Raw genomic sequence first — 17,473 nt, 5'->3', positions numbered from 1 at the left:
ATCTGGTTGCATAATGTGAGTTCATGATATTTGCAATTGTGATGTCTTAACCAAATTAATTTTAGGATGTTGCCTCGATGAATTAAATAAAAGAAGAAGACCCAACTGATTCAGAGATAAAAATGAAAGGAAAAAAAATAAAGGCAAAAACAGAAAAAGGAAAGGCAAGAAAAATCACAAAGATTTTGAGCAATACATTAAAAAGGTTGAAGGGGTCTGGACCCTGTAGCAGAAAGGATGAATGAATGACTGATTAAAGTCTAGCCACAGATGAGTCCTTGGAGATTTTCTACAATTTGCAAGGAGATGCTTAAAGTGATGAAACTCAAGCACCAGTGTAAAACTGATTTATAAAAGGTTTGAGTTGATTACTTACTCGTTTGAGTTCTTGTTTGAGTTTTGTGTTTTGTGTTTGAGTTTTGGGTTTGATTAAGAATTTCACGTTGGACTTTTAGGTTAGGATTTTCTAAAGGTATTGAGATGGAAAACTGGTAATTGTCCTGCTGATGTGCCAGATTACTCTTAATAGACATAATTTCCACCAGAAATGCAAGCAATTAAAGTGTGCCCAATAATTAAGATAAAGGGGCTAACCCTGCTATGAAGTAATGATTTAAAACATCTGCCTTGTTAAAATTATTTTTGTAAAATAAAATAATCACTGTACTTTTCCTTCTGCATCAGGATTATTGTTTTTTGTTTTGTTTTGTTTTAATATTTCTGAATCAAGCATAGTTCCATAGTATGGTTCCAAGTCATGTATAAGTGAGTAATCATGTAGGAAATTTAATAGCCTCAATTCTCTCTAAAGGTAAATTATACATTGTTTTGGAAGAGGGCACTTCAGTCACCACAAGTTGTGAACTGACATAGGGACCTCTGTATTATATTTGATTCTACTGCCTCTCAGATGGCAGGGTTTTGTTAGCTCCTTGGTGTCCCTTAGGATTTAAAGTACATGTCTCCATTTACTTTCCTGCCCATCAACACTTGAAGAAGTAAAAAATAATAATAATAAATGTAAAAATTTATGTAAAATTTTCATCGCAGTAAGAGAGTTATAATCACTTGGCAATCTGCAGGTAGCTGTAAAAATAGTCATGAAGACAAGTTGAAGGCAGACATCCAGGGTTCAGGTCTGGGTTCAACCTCTTACTAGCTACTTGATCTTCATTTCTCTGCATCTCAGTTTCCTGGTCCATAAAATGGGGTTGATAATCTTTCCACCATATGACTGGTGAGAATGAACTGAGACAATTCTAAGAATGGCATGCTTAGAGATGCTTTAAAAATGATTAACTATTGTTTTTTTTTTTTAAATTATTGTTATTCAGGAACACTGTACAGATGAAAGAGAGCAAAAAATCCACGATATTTGGAAGATAACATTTTCTACAGTTTTATATTTAAGTTCATGAAAATTTGAGTTGTAAAACCTAAATCAGAAAATTAATAAAAATGCCAGCGATTTGGCATTTACATTAACACCTATGTTCTAGATCTGTGTGCTTGTAAAAGATGCCAACTGCATGAGCAAGATTTACTTATTTGTTGACTGTGAAATTTAATTAACCTGACTTGATCCAAGAATACTCTATCATACCTGATCACAGTGGAAAACAATAGAAGCTTGGTGACCACTTCTTCCAAGAGCAGAAGGATGAAAGTGAACAGGTACATTATTCGTGAAATGAGGAGATAAGTTCAGCTGTGCAAATTTAGAAAGGAAAAGAGAAACAAAACAATCAATATTTTTGTTCAAGTCAGCATTCTTGTGGGCTAGGTATATGCTGGGTAAATGTTCATGTGATTAATGTGTTGCCTTGTACACATCCAATCTCAGTGTGCCTGCTTGATGAATATTGGTAAAATATCTGGTGGTAAGCAATGTTTAGTAGTTTTCATGCTATGCTTTTCCCCCAAACAATGACCACATGGAGTTAGTTACTCTGTATAAGGAAATCAAGATTAATTTTTAAAGCTGAGCTATAACTCCCAATAATAGAAATATATATTTTATTTAAGAAACCATAGTTTATTGTCCATTCTAAGATACACGTCAAACACTGAGAACTCAACTTGTAGCTTTGGCAATATCGAAAGAAATGAACTGATTCTAAACATAGATGTAAGTCATGTTTCTTTAGCATATGATGAAGTTTTCCTCTTTGTCCTTCCTATTACATACACATTCAAGGTATGAGCTGTTGGAATAACTTGCTTCTGAAAAGTATTAATTTGGGTTACCTCTTTAGAGACTGTAAGCCAGCAACTTCGTCACAATATATTGGGGACTTGAGTATCTCATGCAATCAAAATGCTACACTGTGAATAATATATCTAATATCAACACTTATAGAATACTAGAATGAATGGTACATGTCTGAAAAATCAGTTAGTTTTTCGCTAATTTATTTTGCCAGATAACTTTTGAAAAAGTAAAATAGCAATTTAGTAGTGTCATTCAATCCTCGTTAAATATAGCACTTTGTTCTCAATAAACTCTGATGACAATGAAATACAAATATGAACTTAATTTTATATTTAGAAGTTACTTCCTTATTATATTTATGTGTATATATATCTACAGCAAATATTTTTATCTCAGGCAGGCTCTCCTTCTCATACCTGGAATATTTCGAGGTTATTAGTTAATGTACATTTAAGGAATATAAATTAATTTCAGTATCAACCTTAGTGAAAAAAAAGTTGCATTTCATATACTCTTTAAATTTAGCAGATATGAAAAAGTTTCTCTCTATATATAGGTGGAGGATATACATATATATGAAGTCACCCATTTCATTGGAAAAAATATACAATACTTACCTTAGCTTTGATTTTCATTCTAGTCAAAAGTTTATATATAAATAATTTGTCTCCAATTTATATATATGTTTGTCTCCAATTTATAATTTATATATGTATGTTTGTCTCCAACTTATAATTTATATATATATAAATACTGCTGCCTGGAAGCAGTACAACTGTTTTAGAGTTTTAAGACTACAGACTTTTCCTACTCGCATCTTATTTAGTGTATGTTAAAGTCAGAAGGTTCTGAACAGCTGATTAGGAAGGTAGCCAAGATGCAGAAAAGATGTCTGTGCCTCCTTTTCCAGGGCAGCCAACTCTTGAACTGTAGGTGCCAAAATATCCACATGGTCTTTATAGTTTCCACTCCCAGCGGCCCTCTTTTGACCAGAATGAAAATCAAACTTGCTAATCATATGGCTTAAGTATTTTAGCCTTTCTGACCTCAAATTCCTCTTCTATAAATATATGTCAAAGGCATGTGGTAAAGATTAAGGTAGTGTATACAACCAGGCAGTAACTCAAAAAAATTCCTTTATTTCCACCTAAAATTCACCTAAAATTCACTGACAAATGCATTTCCCATGTTTTCAAGGAAAGAAAGAGAAACACCATTGGTTGGAATTTAACTGCAGCAGATCTACCGGTTTATTGTAATTATATATATATAATTATAACAATTATATAATTATAACGATTATTATAAATTATGTCATTATTTGCCTTGATAATCAATCTATGCTCATTTAGGGGTAATAATATTTTTTTACCTTTACTTATGTAAAGATGAGTATCATGCAACAAAAAGAAGAGTAGTTATATTTATTACCATTAATACTAATGTGTGCCACTAAATTGTTCTACAATATATAATAGTATTTTTGGTCATCTATAAATTTATATTTTTAGTTATTTCTTAATATTAACATTAACTGCTTATTTCATACTTAACAATATTTGGTAAATGTATAAAAGAATTAATGGACTGAAATACAAGGTTGGAAATGTTAAAGCAGAGTCCTTATTTTTCATTATGTAATGTAAAGTGGCATCTGTAACATATTGTATTTGTTTTCCCCATTCACATTCTTCCATAAAAGCAGTGATACAAAGGATATGAAAACACTACTTTCTAATGAGGAATTTCAGTTTTTTGTAAACTATATCCTGAACATCATATTCCATTTAATTTATGGAAAATATAGTGTCAAGTAATACAAGCACATGTGTACATTTTAACATAATTTTTTAAAGATTAAACTATATATCAATTTTATCAATATAATACTTAGTGATATAAAATTTGACATATGGCCGTTAAGAATAAATTTCTTATCATAATTATTGTTAGCTGGCAACATGATTGACAAGAGACAGGTATTAAGATATAAATAAAGAAATCGTATTGTAAATTTCTTAAACAATCATTAAATGGCAAATAGTAAAATCCCTTATTTAAATATCATATCTACTTAGTAGGGCTTCATGATTTACTGCGAGATCCTCTGAAGAAAATAATCTATTGCAATTATTATTTTGAAATCTACCTGAAAGCATGGTTTTGACATTCACTTTACATATTTGACATCATATGCTTTGGAAACAGATAGTGATGCTAAACCTCCAGATCTATTTTGTTACATGGGGGAGGAGAAAAGTGATTTAGGACCACTGACAGGCTCTAGTCTCTAACACGGACCTAGGAATGAGAAGATGGGGCAGAGAAAGGAGGAGAGTGTCAGAGTTATGTCAGCACTGTCTAGAAGTGGGGGAAGCGGGGTAGGCAAGAACTCACGAAGGGCTGGGAAAGAACTGGTCTCTTGGGACCTTGGAAACACTGAATGACTGCTGAGTCAAAATCATATTACTGGGAACTTATCATCAAAAACTGATTACCAAAATGGTCAGATATAAAGCACAACCAATTTATTTAGAATTCAGTGATAATGAGCATGAATCTAGCATACATAATTTCAAAAATTTATATATAATATTGGTTTGCAATAAATTAAAATTAGCAATATATATACATACATATAAATTCCATTTTAAAATTTTAGACATTTAAAATCTTATTAATAATTCAAATGCTAATATTCCACAGTGTCACAAAATCAGAATTAGAAAATGCTCTAGTAGTGTTAGGTTATGTGGCTTTCTGAATATACTTACTGATGATTTGTTAGTATCCAGGACAAAATTATCAGGATTACTGTTCTTTACTTGCAATTCTAAGGTTTCATGTGTAGGATTAACTAAAGGGATCATCTGAGTGAAATATCTGGAAGAAAAAACAAAGCTAGTAAACTTGTTTATAAACTTGTTCAATGATAATTTTATAAACTTGATGATTGTTATGTGTTGAAATGCATCCCCCCAAAAGATACATTGAACTCCCAATATCTCAGAACGTGACTTTATTTGGAAATACGGTTGTTCAGTTATTAGTTAAGATATAGTTATAATAGAGCGGTGGGGGTGGGGGGCTTAATCCAACATGACTGCTGTCCTTATAAGAAGATGATATGAAGACAAATGAGAAGATGGCCAAATGATAATGGAGGTGAGATTGGAGTGATGCATCGGAAGGCAAGAACACCAAGGATTGCTGGCAAGCACCAGAAGCCGGAAGAGGCAAGAAAGGATTCTCTCTTATTGGTTTAAGAGGAAACATGGTCCTACTGAAACCTTGATTTCAAATTTCTAGCCTCCATTACTGTGAGACAAAAATTTATGTTGTCTTAAGCCATCCAGTTTGTGGTGGTGGTTATGGCAGGCCTATGAAACTAATACAATGACTTTTGTGAGTTTCAAAACAAGAATAATCATGTATGAACTAATGTTGTTTTGCTAAATTTGATAATCCTTGATTCTTTTTGACACCAAATGGTTTTACACATTCGGTACTGGAATATATTCCACTTTTAGGAGCAATGTTTACTCATTATTTTAACTGCTAAATCCAGACAAAAAATGTTAACATAGTCTAGAAATAATAACAAAGAGTAATAAATTCACAAAGTTCTGTCCATTACATTGAGAAGATCTAAACTCATAATGAGTAAATACCCACTCCCCCCAAAATATGGCTGGTATTTATGCTCAAAGCAAAGAATAATCAAGAGGGTTCATAATTCTCAATCTACCATCATTTCTAATGCCTTTTTATACACAACATCAAAATTGTTATCCTGTAGTAATGCAAATCAAAACCATACTGAGATATCACCTCATATCTGTTAGGATAACTATTATTTTTTAAAAAAAACTAAGATGACATGTGTTGGTGAGGATGTGGAGAAAAGAGAACAATGGCACACTGTTGATAGGAATATAAATTGGTACAGATATTATGGAAAACAGAATGGTGGTTCTTCAAAAAATTAAAAATAGAGCTACTACATGATCCAACAATCCTACTTCTGGGTACACATCCAAAGGAAATGAAATCCAAGAGATATCTCAAGGCAATACCTGCAATAGCCAAGATATGAGAACAACCTAAATATTCATCGATAGATTAAAGAAAATATGGTATGTTTTCCTAATACCTCAAATATTATTATACAGCAAACTCATTAGCTCCACTTTCAAAAAGACACCACAAATCGATCACTTCTCATCACACTCACTGTCAACACTCTTGTCCAAACTGCTATCACCCTGGTCTTGAATTAGAATAATGACCTCCTAACTGATGTTTCTCTCACATCACATACAGATGTCAATTCCAGACAGATTATAGATCTAAATATGAGAAGTGTAGATAATACATTTTCTTAGAAATGACAGAGAAGTGTTTTATGACTTTGGAGTATGGCCGAACTGGATAAAATGAAAATGTTGATAAACTACATTAAAATCAAGACTTTAATTTGATTAAAAGCCTCCGTTAAGAGATTGAAAAGGAAACTCATAGTTTTAAAAAAGGTATTTGCAGCATATATAACCCACAAAGGTTTGTATCCAAAAAATATAAAGAACTGTAAATTATAAAAGAAAACACAGACAAACTAATAGAAAGACAGTAAAGGAACATGAACAGGTATTTCAAAAAAGACTATATCAGAATGGTCTATAAACATGACAAGGGAGTCAAACTCATTAATCATAAAGGAAATGTAAATTAAAAGTACACTGAGGACTTCACACACACCACAATGGTACAAATTAGTCTTACAATACCAGTATTTTTGAGGATATGAAGCAACTACAATTCATATATGGCTGGTGGGAGTGTAAATAGGTAAATAGGTCAATAGGAAAACCCAATTTCAAACTCTTTGTCATTATCCACTAAATTTAAATGATATTATATTCCTATGTTTAAACACAATAGAAACGAGCACAAATGTGCAACAAAAGCATATACAGTGCTATAAGCTATGTTTTTCATAATATATCAAAACTGGAGGAAAAAAAAAAAACCAAAGTCTATACATAGTAAAAAGATTTCTTTTGGCAGCAAAGAAAATAAATGAAGAACAGCATGAATGGGGGTCAGGTCAATAAGGTCCAGCTATCATTTTAGAGCCTCACGTGTGAACATGAGTAAAATAAGTATTAGAGAGAGTTTCTAATAGGAAAGAACAAAACCAAAACCATACACATAAAGACAAAGACCATGGTCTCTTAAAATGACCACTCATATTTTAAAGGATATGAGAGAAAATATTAAAAACATGAAATAAGAACAGAATGTCATATTTAAAAAAACAAAGGAAACATTAAAATGAAAACAACCAAAAGTGCTCTTGGATGTTGATAGCTCACATGAAAATTCAACAAAAAGACTGGAAGATAAAATTCAGTAAATATGTTTGAATGCAAAAACATAAATGAGGGAAAAGCCAAAAAAAAAAAAAAAAAGAAGCAAATTAAAACATCAGCCTCTAAGTTTTAAATCCAAAACATAAATGTTGTAGGAAGGGAAAAGAAAGAAAATAGAGAGATGGCATAATTAGAGATTTTCAGAAACAGAAAGTCATGTGTTTCTATATTGAAAGAGATCCCAACTACCTGGAAAAATGTATGAAAATAGGGCCACATCAATATATATCATTAAGAATTTTAAGGACACTGAGTACAAAGAAAGATCACGCAAACTTCAAAGAGGATAAGGATCCAGGACAAGGCTGATTAAAAAGATAGTTACTATCAAATACCTTTTAATATTATGTGACTTTCAATTATACATAGTATGACTTACATAAAAATTAAATTAAAAAAATGTTAAAAATGAGAACTTAAAAAGAGAAAAGGCTAGTCTTTTTAGTGGAATGAAAACATATGATTGTAAAACTGGCTGAGCCAAATATTTTCACAAAAGTGTCTTACATCTATTAATAATTGTTTATACATATATATAGCTTTCATATATGAATATATTTTCAAAACAAGAAAAAAACATATAAAACTAGAAATAAGTTTGTAAATAACTTGCTTGTGCCCCACCCAGTTCCCCTAGAAGATTTTTACCAGCTCTTTGCTCCCATCCCCCAGCTTCTGCATGCTTGCTGTTCATCTTCCATCTGAGACCTTCAGATGATTGCCCTTGGGTTCTGGAGCCTCCTCAACCTTACAGCAGAAGTACCTGGGAGTTTATAGCTCATCCTAAGCTTTTAGTGACTAGTACGGGAGCGCAAAGGCACAGAATCTTGGCATCAAGACAAGGCAAACTCTGAGATGTAATTTATGCTCCAGAGTTTTCTGCAGGATCAGATTAAGTTTGAGACTGTACCAGCAATGACATCCTTGCTTAGATTCTTCCCTTTTGTTATCCTGATACTCCTATTTTCTTATTGATTTTTCTTATTAGGATCATTTTCTTATCACCTGTTGTGATATTTTGGCTCAAGATCTGATACTAGGAGAATTCAACAAGCTTTTGGCATTCTAAGAGAGAAAATAATGAAAAGGTACTGATTTGCCAACTAGTAGAAATTGTGACTCAGTTACCCCTATGTACCAGCACCAAACTCAGTGTCAGACATGTAAAAGGAGCTCAACCACCTAAATATAAATGGTCATATCTGAAGGGAATATGGTATTAACCAAGTGACCAAGTATTCTCAATTGCCCATTGCCCTCTGCTTTGTCTTAACCAAATTTAGTCAGCCTTCTCTCTTTCTTTCTTTCCTACAGGCCTCTGAACTCTGCTTGTCCTCAAGCCTGAGCAAGCACAAACAAAAAAGAGGAATGTGTCTCCCTTCCCAGCTTTTCTTGGGAATCAGCTTACCCCAGAGAGATGCTTTTCCTATCAGTCCCCATCGGTCATTTTCCCTGCTATGTCTAGCTTTCCCTCCAAAGTTTCTGCTCATTTCTCTCTGCTTGTCCCTCCTTTACCCTATAAAAAAAGTTTTTCTCTGTTTGATTTTGAGACACTTGCATATTTCTGAGATCAGACCATTTTTCCTATTGCAATAGTTTCCCTCCAACTATTTGTATAGTCTCTTTCTCTCCCTTGCTATAATCATTTTGAATAAAAGCCTCTTCTTACTAAGTCCCGATTTGTTTTTCTTTCACATAAGTTTTCCACAGCGTAGTTTAAATATTAAACCTTCCCTGGAAAAGAAAATCAATTTAAAAATATATTCATGTCTTATTAAAAACATTAAATGCATTATAATGATATTCTTTTAGATAAACTTTTTTCTTTCATGAAATAATATTATCTATTAAATAGAACTTACTTTCCAAGGTCACAATGTATTTCTGGCATTGTGGTTGTTTTTGGTAATTCAACAGTAAATTTCAGTAAATACCAGAATTCTAGAGCTTTATCAGGCTGAAAAACAACGCTGGTAAAGAGAATATACAAAAACTTATCAGTCGTTTTAGACTGTTTAATAGTTTTGGCAGAAAAAAAAATCCCCAATACAATATTAGACAACTGCTCTATGACAAATTCTGCTCTCGTAGATATATTTAAAATTTTCTCATTTTTGGTGAGAAAATCACTTTATTATTTAAGAAAAACAGTGCCATCATTAATACTTGTTTAATAACTGTCTGTTAAATCAATGAAAAATGTGTAAACATAAGTAATTTAAATATCTTACAGGACCTCTCACAAGAAAAGCTCTGCTTTTCTACGGTGATTAAATCAAATTTAGGTATTGAATTAATGCACATATTTCTATGTGAAAGCTATCAAGTGACATGCAGCTCTGGAAAACTTTCTTTATAGTCAGCATGTGCTCATCTATGTGGAAGACAGAGAGAGAACATGCAACAATCTAAAAATATTACTGGGCTGGTATCCTACCTCTGTCATTTTTCATTTGTGGAGCCTTGAACAAGTCACTTAATTTTTGGAGCTTCAATTTCATCATTTATAAAATAGGATCAATCATCCTACACGTGTATGTATGTAAAATCCATGCCCCCAGTGATGATAACAGAGTAAGCAGTCAGTAGGTATTACCCAAAATTATGTCTTTTAATGTAGGCTGATAAAGAAAATTCAAAATTCAGTCTGTGTTTACAAAGCCTCTATGGTCATGCTGGGGAGAGGATACTAGCCCGCATTTAATCAAAATAATGTCTTTTATAATGTTATGTTATTAGTTTCATGCTTCACATTATAAAAATTTTTCTCTTTTAAAATTTCACAAATATATTCATTTATTCATCATTCATTAAAATAAGAATTAGTCTAACTCTGAAAAAGCATATAAACTACTAGTAAAAGGCATTTTCATGGGATAATGGAATGTATTATACATACCAATACTAAGCTTAGTTTTTAAAACTATAATAAATAAATAGGATATTACTTGTGAAATAAAGTTAATTATTTTACTGTAAATGAACTGAGATAATCACGAAAACAGAAGCTATGTGTTTGTGTGTGCATGTAGCTGAATATACAGTACTAAGAAAGTTTTTCATAATTATGCTATAAAAACACTTGTCATTGCACTGCTATGTGCGTATATGGGTTTATGTTTGTGATATGTGCGTGTATACACAGATGGTCCCCAATTTATGACGGCTTAACTTACAATGGTTCAACTTATCATTTTTCAACTTTACAATGGTGCAAAAGCGATATGCATTCAGCAGAAACTGTAATTTGAATTCTGACTTTTTCTTGGGCTACAACTGATACCCTACAGCATACAGCATATTTATTGTATTAGATGATTTTGCCCAACCGTAAGCTAATGTAAGTGTTTTGAGCACATTTAAGGTAGGCTAGGCTAAGCTATAATGTTCAGCAGGTTCAGTGTCTTAAGTGAATTTTTGACATATATTTTCAATTTACGATGTGTTTATCAGAACATAACCCCATCGTAAGTCGAGGAGCATCGTGTATATATATATATATTCAGCATAGCATAAAACCCTTAATTTAATATTCTCTATGTCCTCCAAGTGGATGATTTGTATTTAAGAATATAAAATATAAACTAATTTCATCAAGAAAATTGAAAATTTAATCCCTATTCCTTATGTAATCATTTTAATTTGATTCGATTTTTGCATCTAGAAAAATTTGGTTAGTGAAAAGTGAAGTGAAAGAGGATATTTAAAGAGCAATTTAAGAATTATTTAATTTGAAATTCCAATAAATAATATTTTTCATTGGAGAAAACAATGCTAACTTTAGTACATTTTGTAAATGAATGGTATTAAATAAAGCTAAAACTATGAGCGAGTGTAAAATAAATGATTATAGCATGCAAAGAAATAATCGTTTTAAAAGCTTAATTTCAAAGGATCAACAATAAAATATATTGCCATATTGAAACTGTACCTTTCATCTCTACAGCCTGTACTTGCTGGAGAATAACAGACAGCATAGTCAATATATTCTTGTGGATGTAGCTCAAACTCCTTGAGTCCACTAAGGGCAGGATTTGATAATTCCACTTTTACATGAAGAATTTTCTCTTTTGAATTACAGAGAGGTATTTCAAAGCAAGTGCTCTCCTGGAATTACATAATAAATATAATTATCTTTTAGTGTCAATATAGAGTCATTGTTCCATGGAAGCAAATACAAAGAAAACTTTTATGCAATATAAGGCCATTTGTTTTGTCTCCTTGATTCACTACTGAATATATCTCACTTGTTTATAATTTTTGTTTTCCTCAACAGTCTTGGTAAATGGTAACATTATTATTTTTCAACAACAAATACTGTAAGAGATATATCTAGCTAAATGCTAAGAACGTTATAAAATTACATTTTAAATATATTTTTCCTTGGTACCATTATTAATATGACGTCCATTTGTCAATGTTTCCTCTACCTAGAGTACTCAAACTTCAGCATGCACAAGAATCACCTGTAAAAGCTGCTGAAGCATAGATATTGGGACCCTGCCCCCATGATTCTAATTCAATAGATCTTGGACAAAGCTTGAAAACTTATATTTCTAAAACACTGTGGATACTGCTGCTGATCCAGAGGACATATTTTAAGTAGTTCTGTACATTAAGCATCAAGTAGATCAAGTAGTAAGGACAATATGAACTAAGAACTCAAATTATACCGATGATATAACTACCTTCCTGTTTAGATTCCTTCCTTCTGGTTCCTCCTGTCCTGCCCCACTAGCTACACACTGAGCCCTGGAGGGCACTCTTCAAGTTCCAAGACATTTCCTGATTCTAATTCTGACCCATCCTGGCTAATAACTTATATTTCATTCCATGACAGCCATGATTTCCACTAAAGTAAAAAGCATTAATTGAAGCAAATGTATTAAAGGTAGAATTGTAGATAGGACATATTTCAATCTTAACAAAGACCAGTTGTCTAAAATGTTTTAATCCAATGAAAAGGAAAGTGTTGGACATTTAAGTCATAATTTAAAGATTGGAAATGTATGTACTTTAGGACATGGAGCTATTTTGAAATTTATCGCATCACATTACAGGGGTGACAAAAACAACCTTGGTACTGAGCTGGTGGAGACAGTTGGTGATGGGGAGAGAATTATTCACAAAATATATCTTCAAGATAGACATTACCTCTATATAAATGAACGAGTGGATAAACGTTACATTTTAGGGGAATGTAAATAGCATTTAATGTGGTGAACAACATCTGGCAAGGAAAGATGGAAATCAAGGATACATACAAGTTTATAATTAGATTAGAGTAGATATCATTTATTACAAATCATATTTAATTATAAATGCAATGGAGAATGGCCATCTACAATAGTTTCAAGAGATATTAGAATCATGGATTCCAAAAATAAATGGACATTTAAATTCCTACAGTAAAATATCCAATATTCATAATTATAAAAGAAAAATAAAAATATAAAATGCAAAAAAGCCAACAATGGTATTATGTCACAGAGATTGCTATTTCCTAGGTAACCTGACATATTTTATAAGACTGTTACAGAACTTTGCCTCCTAGGAACTTTCTAAAGGACAAACAAATCAACAACTAAACCAAAGGACTGTGCCAGGATAACAAGTACCAACAACCATATATTGGCCTAGAAACTTCTCCCAGATCTTTAGACAGAAAATTAAAAAGAAACATTTTGGACTAGACATTGTCCTAGTCTATTACTCAGATGTTTTCTAGAGAAAGTTAGTGTCAATTTAAGACAATGCTATAGCTTCTTCAAAGAAGTAAAAATGCTAAGATCTAAACAACTGATTTTCAAAATATTTTAACTAAAACCCAGATCAATTCATTTTACATAATGATCCAGCCCATACACATACACCACTGAAAAAAAAGCTGCACAAAACATTCTCTACTCTTACCATACGTGATGTTCTCTGATACTTTCTATTCTTTTATTCTATTCTATTTCAATTTTATTTTTTTTGTTTTTTAACTCCACTAGAATGTTAGCGCCACACAAATAGGGGCCTTGTTTGTACTGCTAATCACTGTTCCTTGGCATCCAGAATAGTGTCACAATAAATAGTAGTGACAATAAATATTCATTAAATAATAAAATATGCAATTTATAAGATGCTTTAGAGTTTATATGTAAATCTAATTATTAATATGTCTGATAGTCTGGATAACCAGAACTTTAAACTAATACAGTAACCATGTGAAAATTTGACTCAAGAGAAGTTTAAAAATCTCAAGTTAACCCAGGCTGCCCCCTTTCATGAAGGTTACTGAGTAAGGATGGCAGCCTCAGATGGGAGAAAGACAGTGGGTTAACTATCATTTGGTTGCCAATTTACACATTCTCTGAGCAGAAAAAATTTAATTCACTAAGTATCTGCCCTGAAAATTTCATACCTCCTACTCTCACTGGATCAGAGTAAATAAAGATTATGGTTTTTTTGCTCATAAGAGTTTAATTGGATCAATGACAATTCAATATGCACTAGAAGGAAGTATTTTTCACCATATCCTCTCCCAGAAGATAATCATGAGTTCATTATAAAAGGATTATTTCTGAGGTTCAAAACACACGAAAGTATTAATTTATGTAAAGCATATTATTGATGAAATCTTCAATTTTAATTTTATTCGATTTGAAAACTTTATCGAGTCAATAAACAAACTGTTCCAAAGGGTATTTTAAAATGTACCATGTAATTTGAAGGAAGTGACAACTCTAATCTGTCTCAGTAATTTTCCTAAATTGAAAAGTCAGTGCCAGCAGTTCAGAACTCAGAAGAACCGGGAAGACAGCTCTAAACTAGGAATGCCATTGTCATTCCTCTGCTACTGCCACCTGCATGTCACTGTACCTACAGAAGTCATGCCATCACCCCCCCCATCTCCAATCCTCTGCCATCTAACCTGAGACATACAGAATGCAGAGGTACAATCAAGGTGGGTGCTAATACCATACTGGTGGTGACATGGGGATGATGAGGATACATTGATAGGTGCCCTGGAGTTGTGAAAAAGCCAGAAACTCCTGTAGCATCTATAGGGTCGTTCACATGTATTCCGACATTTCCCGAAACCCTGTGGGTGTAGTGGGGGAACTGTGAAAGCCAGTGACACAAAGAAATATATCTAATTGCAGGGACTTATCCCTAGGAAGTACCCTCTTGCTTAGCTGTTTAAAATAGGTTCTCTCTCTATAGATATAAATATCTGCATAGATCTATCTATCTATCTATCTATCTATCTATCTATCTATCTATCTATCTATCATCTATATCATCTATTTATCTATCTATCTATCTATCTATCTATCTATCTATCTATCTATCTATCTATCTATCTATCCAGCTATCTATCACCTATCTATCACCTATACATCATCTATCTATCATCTATCTATATCTATATCTATGGCACAACAATGTACATATTTTGTGATTTAACACAAAATAGGCAATGAGATATTTTTTGAAAAATGCTCTTCTCTTACTAGGTCTTATCATTAACAATACAGTGAATTTAACTGAAGGTTGATTATAGAATGAAAAAATAAGTAAAGAAATGGTCATGCAATTATCATTGGCAACAGAACAAAAATTATGAAGACTCTGACTAATCCAAAACTTAAAGCCTATAAAGTGTTGTTCACACACTTGTTTTGTTTTCAGAAAATATAGCTAATTGCTATATACTGCAATTACTAAGTATCAGTGGGAAGACAGTGGATTAGTCTCATCATTCTCCCACATCCAAACTATATGACATACAAGAGATTTTTGAGCTCAAGCAAAATGGAACAGCAGTTATTACATGTTAAAATTCCCAAGAGAAACCCTAAATATTTTACAACAGAGAATGAACTACTAATGACTGATTATTTATTATGAATATAATCTGATTTTTGGAATCTGCTGTAAGAAGTAACCAAAATTATGTGCCTTGAGGGTCTAAACATTTCTTACACCAACAATATGTTAGAGAGATTCTGAGCATTCACTCATCTCTAGGGAAGATGTGGGAATTGGGTTGAATGTAACAAAGCTGAGAAGCAGACAGAAAATCAGAGACGACTTAATTACATTCAACCCAGTATCTTGAAAGCTCCATTGCCACATCTGATGATTTAAGGTTTAAGTAAAATATTTCTCAAAAGTTTAGCAAAAACAGTAAATGCAGTAAAAAATATTAGGATACAATATATAAAGGAGGACAAAAGTTTCAATGTACTTCTGAAAATGTTCAGAAAGTGTCTTCTTCAAGAAGTGTACAAAGGTTTATTTGATGGAATTATTTAAAATAACCCATACCAACTTCTACCAACTCAGTCTTCATGCCTGCAAGTTAAAGAGCTCATAAGTTTTTACCTTAGGCAATTACTATGAAAAATGTGGGAAAATTTATAAAGTTTCCAACAACATCAGTGTTATTGGTAGCTTATGTAGAGTTGGAAAAGACTCTGCTTCTCCACCAATGTCAGTTGAAAGTGAACACTTAATTAGTACAGCGCACCCGTCTATAGAGACAAAGAGAGCAACCTAGTAGTCCATGGGGCTGTTTTGCTCCTGCATTGTAATGTAAAACTACTCCATGAAATTGGAGCTCAAAACTTGCATTTTCATCTTTGTAGATGTTAGGAGGAAATTATTTCAATGTCTTTTATGAAATAACTATGTTAACTATTCACAGTGAAAAATAAAAGCAATAGTATAATTGACAATAATCAGAAGTAATAAACCAATAAGAAGACATAAGTAACCCAGTGTGGTATCAAATTAGGATTAAATGATAATAATTGTATCGATTACAAAGGAAGAAGCAAGTCTTTTATGGAAAATGGACAAGGGCTACTATTTTGTTTTAAATTAAATTTATCAGGATGACACTGCTTAATAAAATTATATAGGTTTCAATAATACATCATATTTATATTGCATTGTGTATTCACCACCCAAAATGAAATTTAAAGTACATTATTCATGAAAACAATATATTCCCAAAAGGGTATATGCAAATCTTAATTTTAAAAATGAAAACATACTTGAAGTGCATTACAGAGACAGAGGGTGGCTTATTTTTGCTTTTTGCTCAGTCTTCTTACATAGCCACATAAAGTACCATGATGGTATATGTTTTTCTGTAGTCATAACAGGGTCATAGAAATAGGACATTTTCATTGAGTGAAATAATCCTATCACGGTCATAATAAATCATATTCCACTTAGAAGAGACTGCTTTTACGATTTATACTTGAGTGTATCTCAGTAGTTTAACCATCCATTTTCTATGCCTCAGTGGAAATTTAACCAGAAATCAGATGAGCAAATAATTGATTTATAGACTTAAAGTGTTTTAAGTCTTTTCTTATTTTCTATTTGTTGGAGCAAAAGTTCAAGATTCTAAATAATCGATTCTATGAAGAAATCTATCTTCACATTTAAAAATGAAAATAAACTTTGTTATAGATTTGAATATTTGAGTACTAACAATAGGGAAATTAAATTGAATTAAAACATGATTAATAGAAATGAATACTGTCTTCATGTTTCATTTAAATCAGGACTCTCAATATTTTACTTTATTAAATAATTCTGGACATGGATTTAGTAACACTTCAATAATTCACATAAGACAACCCTATTCTTAGTCACTATTATTTTATTTATTTATTTACTTTTTTTCAATTACAGTTGACATTCAATATTATATTAATTTCAGCTATACAACATTGCGGTTTCATGTTTATATAACTTACAATGTGATTACCACAATAACTCTAATACTCACCTGGCACCATACATAACTATTACAATATTATTG

The 17,473-nt window shown here is 32.0% G+C and overlaps 1 protein-coding gene across 1 annotated transcript in view; it reads right to left on the bottom strand.

Annotated features, from left to right (window-relative positions):
* The window catches only part of CFAP47 (cilia and flagella associated protein 47), a 366,407-nt gene that overhangs the window by 75,945 nt on the left and 272,989 nt on the right, over positions 1-17,473 (bottom strand). Inside the window, 5 exon segments of the mRNA XM_011385160.2 lie at positions 1,604-1,708; positions 4,987-5,095; positions 9,507-9,614; positions 11,576-11,751; positions 15,974-15,990. Coding sequence (XP_011383462.1) covers positions 1,604-1,708; positions 4,987-5,095; positions 9,507-9,614; positions 11,576-11,751; positions 15,974-15,990 — 515 coding nt within the window.

The sequence above is a fragment of the Pteropus vampyrus genome, unplaced genomic scaffold, assembly GCF_000151845.1.
Source record: "Pteropus vampyrus isolate Shadow unplaced genomic scaffold, Pvam_2.0 Scaffold667, whole genome shotgun sequence".
NCBI lineage: Eukaryota > Metazoa > Chordata > Mammalia > Chiroptera > Pteropodidae > Pteropus > Pteropus vampyrus.
The sequence above is the reverse complement of the archived record's forward strand: the minus strand, read 5'-3'. Positions and strand labels throughout refer to the sequence as shown.